This window comes from Juglans regia, chromosome 13, assembly GCF_001411555.2.
Source record: "Juglans regia cultivar Chandler chromosome 13, Walnut 2.0, whole genome shotgun sequence".
Lineage (NCBI taxonomy): Eukaryota > Viridiplantae > Streptophyta > Magnoliopsida > Fagales > Juglandaceae > Juglans > Juglans regia.
Window position 1 is genome coordinate 10156941 of NC_049913.1, and position 22151 is coordinate 10179091.

General features: G+C 33.2%; 1 protein-coding gene across 1 annotated transcript; it reads left to right on the plus strand.

Moving 5' to 3' along the window:
• The first annotated feature begins 1758 nt into the window (after positions 1 to 1758).
• LOC108981644 (fe(2+) transport protein 1-like) lies at positions 1759 to 3272 on the plus strand. Its single transcript, XM_018952868.2, has 3 exons — positions 1759 to 2374; positions 2704 to 2853; positions 2967 to 3272. The coding sequence occupies exons 1-3, from the start codon at positions 1766 to 1768 to the stop codon at positions 3270 to 3272; spliced, it is 1065 nt and encodes a 354-aa protein (XP_018808413.1). The 5' UTR covers positions 1759 to 1765.
• The last annotated feature ends 18879 nt before the right edge of the window (positions 3273 to 22151 follow it).

Here is a 22151-nt window from a genome sequence, read left to right on the forward strand (position 1 = left end):
CATGAAAATCATAATATGATCAATTTTTCATGGGTCATTTTCTTTACTTTTTATTTTGAAAGCTTAAGTTGAACAATATGCATGGACAAGCCAAAAACTTTAAATCATAGACATTGTTAAGATTAGGTTACAAAATAAAAATAAATTGAACTAAGTTTTTCGGCTTTCAATATTGTTGAGATAAGGTACTTAATTCCGAAATAAAAATATAAATGACGAGTTTTTTTATAAATTATTTGCTAGTCTATATTGAAAAAGAATCATGTGATAATTAATGATCTTTATTTATTGAATTAAAACATTGAGATCAATTGATATATATGTTAAATATTTTTATTTTTTATTTTATATTCAAATTGAAACTTTATATATATATACTTTATTATACACGCTTTTAAATAATCTTTTAATTTTTGTTATATACAAATTTTTATATATCGTTGGGCCACTCTACATGATAAAGTACCATATATGGCTTCGTCCCTACTTAGCTAGGTGAATTAGTCCAATTTGGAAGACTCGATGTCTGGACCCAATTTCAGCTTCTTGGCCGATATGTATAAGTTGCATGTATATGCAGTATGTGCTAGGCTAGAGTACGGCAGCTATTTGGACTCTCATGATCATGTCCATGCATTCAGAGGATATAATATATGGTTATTATCTGGTTCATTTATGGGACAAAAAATAAGTGTGAACGTGAACGCCAATAGGGTAATCTGGGCATTCACTATCGTAGTTCGAATAGAATCCTTGAGAGTACTTGAGAATACCATCATCAAAATCCGCCCATATATATATTAGGTCAAAACGAAAAAAACTAAAGAAGACCTTATATATATATATATATCAACACTCCCCTACAAATTGAGTGACTCGCACTCATGAGTTGATCAGACAGCCATGGCCACTCATTTCAAGCAGCTCCATGCACTATATATAACGTTTCAAACTCATAACCCAATTGATTGATGCATGACAGCTTATACATAAAATTAAAAACTTTTTGGTTGGTTCTTCAACCGATATTCATAAACTCAGATTCGTCAGATCATATATATCAAAATTACTTAATAATTACTAGTAATCTCTCTTGTTCTGATAGTCGACGTACACTTCACTTTGGTAATTAATTATATATTATGTCAGGATTGGTGCAGTGTCGGTTTTATTTTTTATTTTTTCTGATTAACATGCTCATGTACATATTATTTGAATTATTAGGGTTACCTTTATTATCTATTTCGCCTCCAAAATTCATAAATACGGGTTGATGACGTAGAGTACTACTCATGCTGATCTGTTAATTGTGGGACATAAAATAAGTACTGGGAACTTGGAATTACCCAATAGATGATCATTGAAATGCCACGTCCCCGAAAGACACACATGTTTGACTGGTGCCAACATAAAGCAGAAGAAGTCGAACAATGTGTGTGCACTAACCCACACACGCCATGCACAAGTCTTCTTCTTCCAGCTCTATATAGTCTAAATTGCCCCCTACTAGTTACTAATTACCACACTTAGTACTTAAATATGCCATTATACTGCACTCTTGTTTAGGACAATGTGGTCATTCACTATCGTAGTTTTGAATATAATCCTTGAAACTTGAGAATACCATCACCAAAATCCGCCGATATATTAGGTCAAAACAAAAAGCTAAAGATCAAAACACCCCAAGTACCCTTGTAGATATATAAATATATATCAGCTCTCCCTAAGGAATTGATCATCAGTACTGATCAGTCGAGACGTAGCCATGGCCGGTACACATTTCAAGCAGCTCCATGCACTCCCTATCCTTCTTCTCGGTCTCCTCCTCCAGCCATGCTTTATCGTGCAAGCTTCAGCCGAATGTGGATCAAAATCAAAATCATTTCGGGGATGCCACGACGAGGCCGAGACGTTAAAGTTGAAACTCATCGCCATTTTTTCCATATTGGTGACTAGCATGATCGGGGTGTGTTTGCCGTTGTTTTCGCGTGCGGTTCCGGCCCTTAGACCCGACGGGGATCTGTTCGCGTTGGTTAAAGCCTTTGCTTCCGGTGTCATACTTGCAACCGGTTACATGCATGTCCTGCCGGACTCTTTTAATGATTTGACATCGGATTGTTTGCCTGAAACGCCTTGGAGGAAATTCCCCTTCACGACCTTCGTGGCAATGCTATCGGCGTTGCTGACTCTTATGGTGGATTCAGTTGCGTTGAGCCATTATAAGAAACGTTTTGCTGAACTTGCTACTGGTAATGGAGAGCAAGCGAATCAAGAGACTGTAGAGATGGAGATTGTTGGACATGGTCACGATAAGAGTGGCAAGGAGCACCCAGAAGACGGGACACATTTGTTGCGCCATCGCGTTGTAGCTCAGGTATATATGATCAACACTTTAATTTAGTAGTGATCAGATCGAAACATATATACCAACGATCGAACGTGGAAACAACAGAATTCCCACCTCCTGTACGCACACACATAAGACATAGCTCCACGACTTTAAAAGAACAACTAATCACGATGAGTCGCTCTTATCACTCCAACTATATATATATGATGTACGTTTGAATAGATCATAGATCAGTTCTAAATGTGTGCGTGCGTGCGTGCGGAATTTTCTTGGTTTAACTTCTTAAATTATATATATATATATATATATAATATATAGTGTAATAAATTATAAGGCCATGATCAATAATGCAGGTACTAGAAATGGGGATTGTTGTGCACTCAGTAGTAATTGGTTTGTCAATGGGGGCCTCTGACAATCCATGCACAATCAGACCTCTCATTGCTGCTCTCTGCTTCCATCAACTCTTTGAAGGAATGGGACTAGGCGGATGTATACTACAGGTGATCAACACGATCGATGATCTCTCAGCTCCTAATTCCAAAATTTTCATACAAGATAATGCTATATTATATATATAGGTTTTTCTAATTGAATTATCTATATAACGTACTAGGCTGAATATGGAATCAAGATGAAAGAAGTCATGGTGTTTTTCTTTTCGATCACAACTCCGTTTGGGATCTCGCTTGGAATTGGTTTATCAAATATATACAGCGCCAAAAGTCGAACTGCTCTAATCGTGGAGGGAGTGCTAAATGCAGCGTCGGCTGGACTCCTAAATTATATGGCATTGGTGGATCTCTTAGCATCTGATTTTATGGGATCTAGACTCCAAAATAGTTTAAAGCTCCAAATATGGTCATTTATTGCAGTTTTACTAGGCGCGGGAGGCATGTCATTGATGGCAAAATGGGCTTAATTTATTAGTAGATCGAACAATTGATTATATATGATCTATATATATATATACATGTACACATAGATTATCCCTGGAGAGATTGCTTGATCATTGATAGCGTCAATATTATTCCTTTTTTTACAAAAATTTCAGCTATAACTAATTATCAGGTGAGGTTTAATTTTTTTTAAAAATTCTTCCCTGTTTATAAATATATATTAAATACACAACTTCCGAAAGATTATCCCTGGAGAGATTGCTTGATCATTGATAGCGTCAATATTATTCCTTTTTTTACAAAAATTTCAGCTATAACTAATTATCAGGTGAGGTTTAAATTTTTTTAAAAATTCTTCCCTGTTTATAAATATATATTAAATACACAACTTCCAAACTATTCATAACTATAATACAATAATTCTCAAAAACTCATTCACAAGTACTTTGGCTAAAGCCATTAAATTCTAAATAATTACAATACATACACTCCAACGAAAACTATAAAATAACTAAAATATAACCATAAGAAAACTCCAATCAAAACCACTTCAAGCAATAAAATCATCAAGCCCCAAAACTTCCAACTTCAAGTGACTAACCCAAGTCCACTCTGAAATCTTTGGCTCAAAAGCTATCACTTTAAAGGAATGAACTTTCTACAACTCTGAAAAATATGTGAAATGAAGTGGTGAGCTGTCACGTGCTCAATAAATAGCAATTTAATGGGGGTGTGGGAGTTGTCAATTTTCTTGACTATAAGAGAGTGAATAAATTTTTAATAAAATAATGTGAGCAATACAATTTTATCTCAACCAACATATTCAGTCATATATCATATTTAAGGCTACATGATATAGGGAAATCACCAATATAGCACAAAGATATCATACCACGAAGACATCATACCGCGAGAGCATCAATATACCACAAAGATATCATGTCACGAAGACATCATGCTGTGAAAGCATCAATATACTACAAAGATATCATGTCACGAATACATCATACCTCGAGGGCATCAATATACCACAAATAATTCATGTCACGAAGACATCATGCCGCGAGGGACTTCAAACATAAAGACATTCATATCATGGGCTCAAGAATAAATAACATGCTCACATTTAACTTTCAAATTTAAAAAGTCACATAACATTTTTCAAACATTCTAACCATTACAAAACTTACACAAATCCCACGAGCACAACCAAAATAGCATAAGAATGTGCACAATTCCAAAGTTTACTCAAGTTAAAAATATAATACCCAAGTGCACAATTCTAAACAAACCAACAATTCTTTTATTAAAAACCCATTAAAGATCCACTTATCCTGATTGCTAGTCAAAATAATCACACGATATTCCTTCGTCAACGGTTACTCGGAACCTATTTCAAGACCAACACAATCCGTTAACTTCTACACTAAAAAATGATCTCACTAAATTTTAAAATTTCACCAAGTCCTTAATAACACGAATCTAGACTTGTCCTAAAAGATTATCCTCCAAAATTGATAAATCTCAAATTTCTAGATTACAAACATGCTACTGGACAACACCTATACCGGCCTTTATTCCCTTATTATTTCAACATAAATAAGGTCTACACTCAACTATATAACAATGACATCAACATGGATTAATTCTAGTTAATACCCACCACTAACACTTGAATATTAAATTTATCTTCAACAAACTCTAATAATATAGTCAACTAAGTATATTCCCAACAATTCACAATATCAAATCTTAACAAATTTCATATTTAAAATTCATTAAATATATTACTTATGAGGGAGAAGAATTTATCTAATATTGTCATTGGTTGTGATAAAATAGCAAGGAGCAGTGGTTGTGGGTGGAGGTTACAGAGAGAAAGAGAGAGAGAGAAAATATATATGTACCAGAGGGGAATTGAGAGAGAGATAGGGGAAAAATAGAGAGACAGAGTATATATATATATATATATATATACACATACACGGTGTGGGGGGAGGGGTTTGTGTGTGTGAGAGAGAATTAAAGAGAGAGACAGTGGTGTGTGGAGAGTGCGTCTGAGTGTTTGGGGGGGGGGGAGAGAGAGACTAGGTGAGGGAGGGAGGTTGTACGAGAGAGAGAATGGGATTAGATTGGGGGGGTATGGAATTTATAGGAATGAAGGAGAATGGAGGGGGGGAAAAAAGAAAAACAAAGGGGCTGAGTTGGGTGGGCTGGGCTTTTGGTGGGTTTGGGTTATTATAATCTTCTCTCATTCAAGAAATTTCTCTTTTGAAATTTGATATATTATCCATAGAAAATAACTGAGGGTGTTTCTCTTGCATTTCATCCTCACGTTCACATGATACTTTATATAAAGTTTGATTTCTCCAAAGAACTTTTACAAATCTTATTATTTTGGAACGTAACACTTACTCTTTGGAATCCACAATTTGAATAGGGGTTTCTTTGTATGAAAATTTTCTTGGATTTGCAATGGTTCATAATGCAATATGTGCGAAGGATCAGATACATATTTTCATAACATAGAGATATGAAAAACATTATATATTTTAGAAAGTGCAAGAGGTAATGCAACTTGATAAGCAACTGTACCGACTTTTTCCAAAATTTCAAATGGTCCTAGATAACGGAGACTCAACTTTCCTTGCTTACTAGATCTTATAATACCCTTCAATGGTGCAACTCTTAGAAATACTTTATCTCTAATCTCAAACTCCAACATTTTCCTACGTCTATCTGCATAACTCTTTTTGTCTACTTTGAACCATTTGCAAATGATTTCGAATTAATCCTATCTTTTCACAAGTTTGTTCTATAATCTCAGGCCCTAAAATTTTTCGTTCACCAACCTCGTCCCAACAAAGAGGAGATCTAAATTTCCTCCCATAAAGAGCCTCATAAGGTGCCATACTAATGCTCGCCCGGTAATTATTATTATAAGCAAACTCCACTGAAGGTATATGGTCAGTCCAACTCCCTTTTAAAATCTATCATACAAGCTCTTAATATATCTTCTAAGATTTGGATAGGTCTCTCAGACTGTCCATCTGTCCGAGGGTGGAATGTTGTACTAAAAGTTAATTTAAGACCTAAGGCTCGTTGCAATTTACTCCAAAATTGTGAGGTAAAACGTGGATCTCTATTTGAAATGATGGTTACTGGCACACCATGTAACCAGCTTACAATCTCTCCTATATAAATTTGGGCAAATTTTTCAAGAGGATAGTTCACCTTAATTGGAAGAAAATGTGTTGATTTCGTCAGTCTATCCACCACTACCCAAGTTGCATCTTGTCCTTTATTCAACCTCAGTAACCCTGACACAAAATTCATACTTATATGCTCTCACTTCCATTCTGGAATAGGAAGTGGTTGTAATAAACCCAAAGGTCGTTGATGTTCCAGTTTCACATGTTGACACGTTAAACATTGTTATACAAATTGGGCTATTTCTCACTTCATGTTATTCCACCAATATGTGGCCTAAATATCTTGATACATTTTTTGTATTCCCTGTGTGTATGGTATAACGAGAATTAAGGGTCTATTCTAAAATTTGTCATTTTATTTCTGGATCATTTGGCACACATAGTCTATCTCTAAATCTCAAAATACCATTATCTAACATGTTGAATTCAGATTTCTTTCCATTACGGACTTCCTCCATGATCTTTAGCAATTTTGCATCATGCCTTGGCTCTCTTTAATTTTCTCAATCAAAGTGGGTTTTACATTTAATCTAGCTAGGTAAAATCGAGAATTCTCCACTAAAACCTCAATCTCATACCTCTCTAAATCCAACATGATTTGCCTTTGAGTGGTCATTAAAGTAGCTGCAGCACTAAAGGATTCATGCTAAATGCATCTGCCACTACTTTTACCTTTCCAGGGTGATAGTTAATTTTACAATTATAATTAACTAATTCTAACCACCTCTGTTGCCTCCTATTTAATTCTTTTTTAGTAAATAAATACTTCAAACTTTTGGGATTGGTGTAAATTTTGTACTTCTCACTATATAAATAGTGCCTCCAAGTTTTTAATACAAATATTACATCAGCCAGCTTTAAGTCATAACTAGGATAGTTTAGTTCATAGCCCTTCAATTGGCGGGAAGCATATGCAATCACTTTTCCTTGTTGCATCAACACATAACCTAATTCTTTATATGAGGCATCACTATAAATGGCAAAATTACCAGAATTAGAGGGTATGGTTAACATTGGGGCAATAACTAACTTATGCTTAAGCTCTTGGAAACTATTCTCACATTCATTAGTCCACTCAAACTTAACATTTTTCCTAGTTAGTTGAGTCAATGACACTGCTATACGAAAAAATCCCTTTTAAAACTTCATATAATACCCTGCGAGACCTAAGAAACTGCGAACTTCACTCATATTAGTTGGCCTAGTCCACATAGTCACAACCTCAATCTTATTAGGGTCTACCATAATTCCATTTTTGGATACCATATGTCCTAGGAAAGCGACTTGACCAAGCCAAAAGTACTCACATTTCTTTAATTTGACATACAATTGTCTTTCCTTCAAAATTTGTAGTGCCAACTTTAATTGCCCTTCATGTCCTCCCCTACTCTTAGAATAGACTAAAATATCATCAATAAAGACAATTACAAATTGATCTAGATACTCTAAAAAACTCTATTCATTAAATCCATGAAGGCAGCTGGGGCATTGGTCAATCCAAATGGCATAACTAAAAATTCGTAGTGCCCATATGTCGTCCTAAAAGCCATCTTTCTTTCTCACCTTCAACTGATGATATCCAAAATGAAGGTGAATCTTAGAAAATGCTTAGCTCCTTGTAGTTAATCAAATAAGTCATCAATGAGGGAAATTGGGTATTTATTCCTTATAAAACCTTATTTAACTCACGGTAGTCTATATATGTATAATCTCATACTCCCATCCTTTTTCTTCACGAATAATACTAGAGCTCCCCAAGGTGATATACTCAGACGAATGAACCCCTTATCTAATAACTTTTGCAATTGTTCCTTTAATTCCATTGATGACATTCTATAAGGTGTCTTAGAATTAGGGTTGGTACTAGGGGTAAGATCAATAGAAAAGTTTATCTCTTGATCCGGGGGTAATCCAGGTAAATCCTCAGGAAATACTTTAGGGAAGTCTCTAACTACAGGTATATCGACAAGTTTCAACTTTTCCTTTTGGACGTCTACTATACTATCTAATAACCCACAACATCCATTTCTAAGTAACTGATTGACCTTTAAAATCGATATTATTCATGATTGAGACTTGGTAAACAATCATTTAAATCTAAACTCAGGCTCTCCAAGAGATTTAAACACTACTTCCTTTTCAAAACAATAAATATTAGCATGATATGCAGCCAGCCAATATATTCCTAAAATAACATCAAAATCATGCATATCTAAGACTATCAAGTCTGCTAACAATTATCTACCCTCAATAATAATCATGCATGACCTGAGTACAAGATTTGTTATTAACATAATTCCTGCAGGAGTTGAAACTACTAACTCGTAATCAAGTAGTTTTGGTTACCTATCACAGTTCTTAGCAAAAAACCTGGAAACAAACGAATGAGTCGATCCATAATAAAAAAAATATGTTGGCATTTACGGAAAATAAATTGAGTATACATGTGACTACCTCGTCCGTAGCTTAGGTATCTTGCATTGTCATAGCATATACTCGCCCTTGAAGTTATTTCCCCATATTACTATTATTTTCTGAATTGGCTGTGGTTGTTTATTATTTAGACATTCACGAGCAAAATGACCTAGTTGTTTACAAGTGTAACATAAATTGACCCTAGTAGTGCATGGTTGCCCTCCATGATATTTTCCACATCATGAGCAAGGTCTTCCATTCATTTGCTAGGAAGGCTATCCCTTTTGATCTCCCCTATTAAAAATTCTCATTTTAAAGTCTTGCCCTTGGTCCTTACCTGGTTGGGCATTAGTTTGCAAGTATCTCTTCTTGTATACATTGGAAGTATATCTCAATTTAAAATCTCCCTCTAATACCATGGCTCTCCTAATTGCTTCTGTATATGTGTTAACATTTGAAACCAATATGAGGTGATGTATTCTATCACTCAAACCTTTATGAAATTTTCGAACTCTTTTCCCTTCATTCGGAATCAAGTGAGGGCAAAACTGGAGAGTTCAGTAAACTTGGCAGCATATTGCTCTATGGTCATGGGCCCTTAAACTAAGTTTGCAAACTGACTTTCCTTTCGATCATTTACCACTTCAGGATAGTAGTTATCATTGAAAGCTTCTTTGAATTTATCCCAAGTAATGGCGGTACCTTGGCCAAGTTCTTCTTCTAATAGCAATTATGTACTATGCCACCACCTCTCAGCAGTGTCATCTAAAGTGAAAGTAGCATATCGAACCTTCTGTGTGTCAGCACAAGTCAACACTCATAACAATTTCTCTATTCTCAATAACCATTTACGTTACCACGGGTCTAGCTCTCCAGAGAAGGTAGGAGGGTTATGTCCTTTAAACTCTCTAAAAGAGCAACCCTCTCTTAGACTTTCATGTCTCCCAGTACTCCATGCAATTTTAGAATATATTCTATCAACCAATTCATCAATTTCATCTGTCTCAGTCGCAACATACATTTCTTTCTCTAAATAACGTTCTGGGGTCGAAATTTCAACAATATATTTCTTCTTTTGCCTTGGTGGCATATTAAACCTATTTTATCACCAAATGAGTTATATAAATAAAAGCACCATAAAAAAATACTATACCAAAATTTATCAAAAGTCAGTAAACCTCAAATAAAATGTAGACTAAAAATTATCACTGTCAATTGGCATCCAAATCAAAATATAATGAGGATCAAGTCCTAATTCTATGATGTCTTTAACCTATGATACAACCGTAATCACCATCCTTATTTCTTTACTAAGTGTCTACAAAATCATAGACATAAGCTCTGATACCACATTTGTAACACCCAAAATCCAAAACCATAAACGGACAATGTTCCGTCTATATTTTTAAAACTTCCTCCCTATTTACAAATATATATTAAATACACAACCTCAAAATTATTCACAACTACAATACAATAATTGTCAAAAACTTATTCAAAGGTTCGGCTATAATCATTAAATTCTAAATAATTACAATATAGATACTCTAACAAAAACTATAAAATAACTAAAATATGATCATAAGAAAACTCTATGTACAACCAAAACTATCTTCAAGCAACAAAACCATCAAGTCCCAAAACTTCCAACCTCAAGTGACTAACCCAAGTCCACTTGGAAATCTGTGGCTCAAAATTAGCTATCACTTTAAAGGAATGAACTTTCTACAACTCTAAAAAATATGTAAAATGAAGTGGTGAGCTGCCACGTGCTCAATAAGTAGTAATTTAATGGGGTGGGGGAGTTGACAATTTTCTTGATAATAAGAGAGTGAATAAATTTTCAATAAAATAATGTGAACAATACAATTTTATCTCAACCAATATGTTCAGCCATATATCATATTCAAGGTTATATGATAAAAGGCACCAATATACCAGAAAGATATCACACCATGAAGAAATCATGCCACAAAGACATCAATATACCACAAAGATATCATGCCATGAAGACATCACACCGCAATGGACGTCAAATATGTCACAAAGACATTCATATCATGTGCTCAAGAATAAATAACATGCTCACATTTAACTTTCAAATTTAATAAGCCACATGACATTTTTCAAACACTCCAACCATTACAAAACTTACACAAATCCCACAAGTAAAGCCAAATTAGCATAAGAATATGCACAATTCTAAAGTTTACACAAGTTGGAAATATAATACCCGAGTGCACCATTCCAAACAAACCAACAATTGTTTTATTAAAAACTCATTAAAGAGCCACTTACCTCGATTCCTAGTCAAAATAATCACACGATATTCCTTCATCAACAGTCACTCGAAACCTATTTCAAGACCATCACAATCCGTTAACTTCTATACTAAAAAAGGATCTCACTAAATTCTAAAATTTCATCAAATCCTTAACAACATGAATTTAGACTTGTCCTAAAAGATTATCCTCCAAAATTGATAAATCTCAAATTTCTAGATTACAAACATACTATTGAACAACACCAATACTGGCCTCTATTCCCTTATTATTTCAATGTAAATAAGGTCTACATTTAGCTATATAACAATGACATCAACGTGGATTAATTCTAGTTAATACCCACCACTAACACTTGAATATTAAATTCATTTTCAACACATTCTAACAACATAATCAACTAAGTATATTCTCAACAATTCACAACACCAAATCTTAACAAATTTCATATTCAAAATTTATTAAATATATTACTTATGAGGGAGAAGAATTTATATAAATTGTCGTTGGTTGTGATAAAACAACAATGAGTAGTCATTGTGGGTGGATCACAAACAAGTGCAAGAGAGATCAATCACCGTACAACGGTAAAAGAATTCAATACCTTATAGAGACACGTAGACGTGTTGGAAACCAAAAATAGAAACCCTAAACCAGGAATAACAGTAAGAACAGTAGCAAAAACACATTGAGGTAGCAAATTTTATATAAAATTGCAAGTTCTTTCCATCAAGTCATGGGCAAAATTAGAATTTTTTGTGCAAAACATTCATTCTAAAAGCTCAACTGAATAATTTAAAAAAAAAAAAACTCAACTGAATGTAGAGAAAGAGAGAGATCACAAACAAATTCAGAATATCAATACTTTAGCTATATCAAAGTGTTTGTGATCTAGTTATACTTTAACTAGATCACAAACTCAACTGAATGTGGAGACAGAGAAATATTACAAATACACTAATCTCATAGTGATGCAATGCCGAGACTATCTATGATGAAAGATTACAACTCAACATTACAAACACTTTAACCAACTTACAAGTTTTTATCCAACCTTTAGAATCATTACAGAGAGAGAAAGAAACTGAAAGCACCAATTCACCCAACCTTTACAAACACTTTACCTAACTTACAAGCCTCTTGGTAATAAATACATATTTCCAATTACAACTCAACATAAACACACATACTCCATAATAAGTTTCCAATCACTACCTCAATTCTTCATAATTTATTAAAACCTACACATTTCATGCATAAAATAGAGTGAGAAATAGAGTGAGATACTGAGAGGGGAAGGGAGGGAGGTCGTCGGAGAGAGAGATCTAGAGAGAGAGACTTACTAGCGTGAGGTGCCGCGGCCGGTGGTGGAACACCGTGGGTGGCGGCCAAGAAATGAGAAAACAGAGAGGAAGAGAGAGAGGCTTTGGGAGGATCTTCGACAACATCTACGTGAAGGTTGGTTAGTCGTGCGTGTGTTCGTGGTGGCTCATATTCGCGGTGGCTCTATGGCTGCTGGCAGTGGTTGATGCGAGTGAATGAAGGAAAAGGGTTATGGTCCCCTGGGAGGGGGGGAGCGACATGGGAAAAGGGAAGTGAGAAGGGGAAAAATAGAAAGGAAGAAGGGGAATTAGGATTTTGGGCAATAGATCCTAGCCCTACATCTTGAAGTTCCTAACTTTAATTTAATGTTAGAGATCACTTCATGAGAAATCAAATGAATAAAGAGAAAGCAAGAGGAACATAGAATAGGATAACAATTAAATTATAGGATAAACCCCTTAGAAAAATTAGGGCAACGTTTGAATTTGGGGGAAAGCTGAATCGCAAACTGCTAGCGAGATTTGTGCAAGGTTCTCTTTTTGCATAAAAAAATCATCGTCGCAAAAACAATCAGTTGGACGCAATTGTTCTGTTATAAAGTTGCGATGGATTCGAATCGATGCTTACAATACAAGGATGACACAAATAGTTTTTTGCGTCGACTTTAGATGATGCAAAATGACCAAATTGTGGCCGCAAAATAAAAAACAACTATTTATTGTCCAATCTCACCTTTAGCGACGGAAACTTGTGACTAGTTTAAGATGGAAGCAAAAATAAACACACACACACACATGACACACACAAAGAGGTTGGGCTGGATGGGTTCGACTTTTGGTGAGTGTGGATAATCATTCACGATCTTGTCATCGGTCGGCCGGCTCCGACAAGATGGTCGTCGAAGATCATGCAGATCGAAGAATACTTGAGAGATTTCCAACGCAGTTTAGGTGGATGATATATATACACAACGCGCAAGGCCCGTACGGGCTTAATTATTTTCTAGCAGTACTCGATCGGTCGGGGAAATTAGAGATCGAGCATGTTGGCAGTAGAATTTAGCAGCTGCCCGCTTGACTAATTGAAATTTAACTAATTAATGGACTTCAAAAATTAAATCATGCGATCTTAATTAATCACCATGCAATATCATTGCACTCATTCAGTCATTCTGGCCACAATTTGTGGATATGTAGCTAGCTTAATTAATTATGGCGCACTTAACTTGTACATTAATTTCATGATTATAGTTCATTGGATTTTCAATAGATTTTATCACTTAATAAATAAGTATCACCTACGTATTAATGCATATATATATACTCTATTATAATAAGTGGTTATCTAACTGTGAATAATAACTTTTGTTATTTTTCAGTTAACTTTTCTTATTTTTTCGTTAAGTCCGTTAAGTTCGATTTTATCAAAATGCCTTTAAAACTCTTGATCATTTTACGTGTAGCTCCATTGTAGAATTTAATGAAGGATCTTGTTTTACCAAAATGTACTTAAGACCCTTGACCATTTGACGTGTAGCTCTCTTGTATAATTTAATGAAGGATCATGTTTTACCAAAAGACCCTTAATAGCCTCACGACGCACATGAATTGAAGTCTCTTTTTCATGTCCTTTTTGTTCTGACAATTTACTCATTTTCCTTTCTTTTTGTTTCAATTTTTTTAAATTAAAAATTAATAATATTTTATTATTACATAAAGAGTAAATAGATAATCCAATATGGATATAGACCAATACTCATACTTTGCTGAAGTTTAGATTTTTTTAAATCTTAATTTTTTGTCTTTTTTTAACTTTGTATTTGTTTTCCTAGACAAATAAGCTACTGACTTTTTTATTTTTTTTATTTAAATCATTATGTCAGGTGCATCCCGGGGCTAACGCACCCGGGCTGTTCCCTAGTTTATATATATGTATATGTGTGTGTGTGTGTGTGTGGCTATATATGAATGCTTTTAAAATCTAAGAAATTAATTAATGTCTATATATAATTATAAATTATTGATCTATTTTTTTTAAAACATTGATAAACAAACATTAATATTGACTAGTTTATTTTTGTTTATAATATGAATAATATCGGACGATCGACTCTTTTTAAAATCATCTAATTAAGTACTAATTAATTATAAAATTAGCTATCTATACAATTTTATTTTATTTTTATTTTTAGTTAGTAGTTCAACATTAATCATGGGATGCATGCGTCACATTTATCCATTGACTGATCATGGTCATATATGTTATCTTAAACCTTAACTCGTGAACTATATATATATAATCAAATCCTAAAAGGCCGAGATCAAAGACATGATGTCACTATATATATATATATAGATATTAGATATATACTTCTCTCTCTCTCTATCTCTCTCTCTCTGCGCTTCCTTTTTTTCTACAAATAAAGTTGTGGTTGGGACAGGTCATTGACACTACTGATGATGATCACCACATAATGTTAAAACAAAAAAACAAAAAAAGAAAAAGAAAAAAGAATTCAATATTAATACTATGGGCAAACCTCATAATGTGGTGATACTTTGTTGATCAATCGGTAGTTCATGTCCCATTCAAGAATGGAGAAGACAGTAGTAGGCCTCAGGTGTCTCCAGATGCATTCAAAAGGACACTCATCTCTTCTAATGACCTTGAAAAGCTTGGCTTTAATGAGTGGCTTTGCTTTGTCTTGGCACTTTTCTCTCCCTCTATTTTTCAAAGAGGACTACTAAAATTGAGGACCCTATTTTTCTTTCTTTTTTTTTTTTTTTTGGATCTTATGAAACGCACTTGTCAATCGACAGTACTATATCTATAAAACAATTAAAAATTTTATTAAAAACTTTAATTATTGAATTAGCATATATGGGTGCTAGCTAGTGGACAAAGTGATCAAAGAAAATTGAGTAATTTATAACAGCAAAAGTTAGCTAGCTAGCTACTAGCTTTGCATTTTATTTTACTTTGGGTAATGTTAAATAAATGTTTAGAACGGATAATTTTTACACATTCTTTTTTTTTTTAAAATAATAAAATCTATCATTAAAATAATAATTTTTTCATGTAGCCGGTCAATACTCTTAAATTTTTACAAGAGAAATGTTATAGGTATAAAAATATTTTATAAAAATAAATTTATAAAATAATATATTAAATTTATATTATAATAAAAATAATTTTATTTAAATTATAATAATTTATAAATTTATTTTTATAATATTTTTTTAATTATAATATTTTTTTTCTTTTACCATTATGGATCGTTCAGAAACAGTACTAATTAATCCAAATTGTTTCAAAGTAGCTAGCTAGCTAGCTATTTGAAAGTACTACTGAGGGATGCGCGCAGGATGGAGCAATTAAATCCCTAATGGAGCTGACACCAAAAGTAGCTTAATTATATAATAATAATAATATATATCATGATATGCTTACGTACGCCACTTTCCTAGTAATTAGTCAGGTTCAAATTAGTTGACGTTGATAACCACAACATGATTTGCACATTTCCGCATCATGATGCCGGTGTCGAGTTTATGCTATGGCTACCTTATCATCTATTTTGATGTCACTGGGTATATATAAATTATCTACCTAGCTAGTGTTTGGTGGGAAGAACTCAGTTTGTGGTTCTCAGTACTTGGAGAGTCATATCTCTTAATCATTTAATTCTATGGAATTATATATATATATATATATATATATATATAGACCAAACAGCTTATTATAAGGTTTTCAACCTAATTAAGTCACAAAGGATTGATGTGGCTGCATGGAGGATTATAAGGTTTTCAACCTAATTAAGTCACAAAGGATTGATGTGGCTGCATGGAGGTTTATGACCATTTCATATATATATATATATATATATATATATATCAACATCCTCTCGAGATTTTATGATATGACATTAAATGATAGATTTATAAGTTGAACATAACAAATAGTTTTCAATCATTTAATATTACGTACGTAATGTGACGGTAAAAATTAAAATGATCATAAAAAGAATGATGGGTAGCATTATAATCTTAATATAAATTATATTCAAAGGGGTAGAGAATATATAAAATAGTGAATATATATATAGGATGATGATGATGATCGAAGATAGATGAGTACTACATATATATATATATAATAAATAATTAATGCTGGTTTCTTAATTAGATCGATCGAACGAACACTTAATCAACTTTAACATCCACATTGTTAGTGGATTAATACGACTTTAATTAAATAACGTAAGCAGGAACAACGATGGATGCGTGCGAGTCAGTAGTACTATTAATCTAAGATGCAGTACCCATAATATATATGATATATGCCACCACTTAATGCGTGATAAGACCAAGAACACATAACAGATCGACAACATTAATGGCAGCATGAGAAGTTTTTTGGATAATATAATCATTATTATATATATAGTTAATAAACAAGACGGGAGATACGGTCGAGTTGATGCAACAAAATATATTATATATATCATGCATATATATGGAGATGATCATCATCATGCATTTAAGCTGCAGCTAGATCAAGAGAATTTATATATATATATATATATATATATAGATGAGGATGATTATGAGCTTATCCTGTTTGAACCTGTCGCTACAAAATGTGATGACCTCAGGAGGAATTTGGGTCGAAGAGAACAAAGGAAAGAAAGAAAGAAAAAAGGTGGGTTGGTTGTTTAGTGGGGGGAGAGGGAAAGTGGAGACACTACTACTGCATTTATGGTACAGGAGAAGCTACCAAACAATTGAGACCTCAGACCCATGATGATGAGAGGAACCCTAAAAAGGGCTTGAAAACATGAGGTGATCATGCGCGCGCATGGAATTTTCAAGAGACTATATATATATATTGTCATCAGGTGGTGGTGACAAGTGGAATCAGAGATCGACAAGAGCTAGAAGTACTTGTAATACCACTTTGGATATATAGATGAAATCATCAGAAAATAATTTGCAGGACCGGTACTGCAATAATGTATTGGCCTTTATAATTATGGAATGAAGCTTAATTATGAGAAAGAAGGAAAATGGGTAGATAGATAAGCAAATGCTAGCTGTTTCCAATCTAATCCAAAAACCAGTTTATAGATGATTGAGCTAGCTAGTTCTAGCTACGTTGCCCGAACCCTAATAAATATATATACCACTTTATAACTTTTGTTCAAGTACTTTATTTTAACATCAACATTAATATTTAGATTTTTTATTTTTTTCACGATAATAAAATAATAATAGTTATAAAACATACATCCTTCCATTACAGTTCGATAAAAAATTTACTTGACTATGAGAGAAGGATCACTTTAATGATTTTACATTCGGATGTCTAATGATTATTAGAGACACAATAATATTGTAGGTGAGAACCCTTAACCCCTCAGTGTTATTTATAGACTTCTGACTATCATGAAATTTAGAGACATTTGTATCCCACTATGACCAGAATAGAGGTATTTGTGTCATACTATGACTTATTAATTAAGTGATAATATTTGAACTAGTCTAAACTCATTATGATATAGGTATGTGAGACATAGAGTTTTAAAAAAATTCTTACATTCTCCCACTTGACATATACACCCATAAAATAACTTTTTCTATTTATAGATTTATTATAGGAAATTAATCATACTGTGCACGTTCATTTCCAAAAAACTTTCATAACTCAATATAAATTACATGAGTTCCGTAATATCAATGTCAAATCAGCTACCAATGCAAGTCATGGCTGTCCTCTATTATATAACCAACAAATTTCTTTTCATGTATCACAACACTAGTAACTTAATTTAACATGATCTTTAATTGAGACAATTAAGACTAATATTGTAGTGCCTTAGATTTCAATTCATGTAAATTTTAGACACTATCTTATGATCATCATTCATCCACACTATTTTAATGTACATATAAAATGGACATACAAGAAAACAGAAATAACCAAAATAGATAAATTTCAATGTCCAATAACAAAACACTAAGCATATCAATGATCTCTTTAACATATTCACATCATGGATAAAGACATATATAAGACCCAACTTGTCAACAAGTTTTTTAAAATATAATCATTAAAGCAATATTGATATGGACATCTTTGTTTATGTACTTTCTCCTTAACACTTAGGCATTTAAAATTTTATTAAATACTCATCATTCGAAGAAAAATATTTTGAAAAATTCTTACCATACGTTCTTACATGCATTTTGAATATTTTGAAAAATGTTATATACATGTATGACCATAAATACAAATATACTCCCGCTGACCTTTGGATATATACATTAATAATAAATCTTTTTCTTAAATCCAAAAACAATATTGGTATTAAAATTTCAGATACTATTTTTTAAAAATCTTTTACCTTTTCTAAGTAGTACTTTTATTCATTTTTTGTGTATTTCAAACATTTATTCTACAATTATTTTCACATCCATTTGATGTAACTCTAAATCGTAATGAGTTACTAATATTATAGTGATCCTAAATGAGTCATGTCATGTTTATTTGAAAATCTCTCTTTCTGATTAATGCTCATTTCTGAGTAAAATTATTGATTATAAGTCTGAATTTATATTTTACAAAGTGTCATCCTCAAGGACACACTAGTGTGGTTTTAAACCTTGATAGACCAGCAATCAATTATGGGCCATCTCCATTTCGTTTCCATAGCATGTGGTGCACTCATGAAAATTTTCTGGGGTGTGTGAAGGAGATATGGCAGCAACCGGAAGCTACTACGGGGTTGGTGAAATTAGCAACGAAGTTAAAGAAGACCAAGGTTGATTTGTGGGCTTGGAACCAGTGCATTTTTGGTCATGTGGAACACAATATGAAGTCGCTTCAGGAGAGATTGGAGTTGCTTAAACACTAGCTACAAACGGCATATACGCATGAGGTGGAAACTAACTATCTTGTAACCAAAGCTAAACTAGAGGTATGGGAGAAAAGGTAGGAGATACGTTTGGCTCAAAAAGCAAAAAAGAAATGGTTGCAAGAAATGGATGATAACTCAAAATTTTTCCATGCTATCGTAAATCAAAGAAAGAAGACATCTACTATTTCATATATGCAGGTTGAAGAACGGACGATCTTGAATTCTCTTGAGAAAGTCCATGTAAGACACTCCCAGTATGATCCCGAACTACTCCTCCGCCTCAACAGTTTCCCAGATTTCCCCAGCAACTACCATCCACATTAAGCTTCATTCATCCCTCCTCTAGCTTGCACCACTTGATTATCCTTTGACGTCGTACTCTCTTGATTATCCACTTGATTAATGGCTTTCCCACGCACTAGCCTCAAGGAATTTGACGTTTCAATTTCCTCAAAATTCAAAGTATAAATAGAAACAATACAGCCTAAATCGTTTGAATCTCCTGACTAATGAATAATGATAATGTACCCAATAACTATTATAGGACTCAACTTTCTTTCATTTGGGTTATAAAGTATTACTTTAACTTGACTATCCATACATGTATATGCCTTACATCAATCCATAACTCAAAAATAAGTCATTAAGACTACATTACTAAGAACACGATATAAGTTTTACACCATTATTTTTAAGGGTTTTATTATATTTTTTTCCAAGAAGTTAATGAAATAGGTCAGCTTATAGTCCAACTCTTAATATTTTTTATGATACTACTTCAATCCAATTCGGTGATTTTTACCTTTCTACCTAACTACATTTCCTCCTCATGAGGAAGTACTTCAAGAATTATCAATGGTTTGAGACTTCTCATGTAGCATATAAATACATCCATACCATAAAAATCACCTATGAAAGCAATGAAATACTTCTATCTGTCAAATATTATAGAGAAAAATGTGTACATGCATCTATATGCATTATCTCAAGAAATTCTTTATTTCTTGTGGCATATTTTCTTGATATATTTATATTTGATTTGTTTTTCTTTTATACAAATCAACACACATATTGAGATTAGAAAATTTAAATGCAGAAAATCTTTTATTTACTAATCTTTACAAGTTTTCTTTGGAGATATTCTCCAACATTTTATGCCACAAATAAGGTTTTTCTTTAATTATGCTTCAAGCTTCTATGCCACATATGGGATAAATGATTATATATGTATGGCCCACCATACAATAAAAATAAAAAAACCAATAATTGAGAATTTTATAACTAATAACCATAATTCAAGTCCAAATAATTCATATATTTATATGGCTTACCATACAATAAACTTATAGAAAACAATAATTCAAAATTTGATAACATATAGTCATCATTCAAATTCAAATAATTCATATATTTATATGGCCTACCATAGAATAAAATTCATAAGAAACAATAATTAAGAATTTTATAACTAATAGTCATAATTCAACTTTAAATAAGTCATACATTTATTAAATAATAAAGTATATGCTTTGAAAGAGAAGAGAAATAAAGAATTATTTTTCAGATTTGTTTTGAATAAATAATATTAAAATAAGAATATTAAAATAGTATAATAATCTGCCAATCCGGATCTGGACCGGACTGGTCTAGGAACCCAAGCTAAAACCCGGTTCAATGTAATTAACAAAAGTGAGTTGGGCCTACTATACAGGCCCGACTGTACAACCTTTTCTTTCCTTTTTTATTGTTGTTCTTGGGCTGGGCCACAATAGTGGCCCATTATGCTAGCTCGTTGTCCCTTTGTTTTAATTTCTTTGGATTGAGCTAAAGCCCACGGCCTAGTATGGGCCCAAGGTCCAAATGAGTTTTAATAAACCATACTCTACTTCTTCATTCTTCTTCATCCCCAACCAGCACCGCCCCATATTTCGTTTTTAATCTTCCTTCGGTCTAGCGCAACCGTGGGTGTCGCTGGCAAGGAGAAGCCGACATGCCTTCCCCGACCTCCTCCCACCGCCGACGTCCACCTCCTTTCTTACTTCTGACATTTTTTGCTTTTTTGTTTCTTTTTCGAAACCCATCTCATAGATCGAGCCACCACCCAAAAGGTGTTGTACATGGCGTTGACGGTGGCTTTCCATCCCGGGGTACCAAAGACGATACTCCGACCACCTTGCGCTGCCCTTTCTAGACCCCACTTATTGCCCTTCTCACTACTCTCTATGAAGACCATAAGAAAAAAGGATAAAACTTTCCACTGATTTTCACTCTTTTTCCAGTACAAACACAGTACAAACAAACCGGAGAAAATAAAACCCAAGCATAGACAAAAGTAATTCAACGTATATACATGAACATGAAGATCATAATTTTTCATATGAAGAACCGAAGAATTAATTTATCTTCAGTGAGAATAAAATTTCCAAGCAGCGAGTTTTTGTTTCAGACCAAAAGAAAGATACTGATTTTTAACTTTTCAGTTAGACCACAATAAAATAAAAATTGAGAGAAACACACGGGAGGCATGTATAAAATCAAGTAGACATTTACGTATTATATATTTTTATCAAAATCATAAATATATGTAACATGTAGCTTCTGATACCACATGTTAAAAATTTTTTGAACATGAATATTAATATTTAGATCTTCGATTTTCTCTGATCCACGATAATAAAATAACAACAGTTAGAAAACATACCTCCTTCCATTATAGATCAATGAAGAATCTGACCTGACTATGATAGAATGATT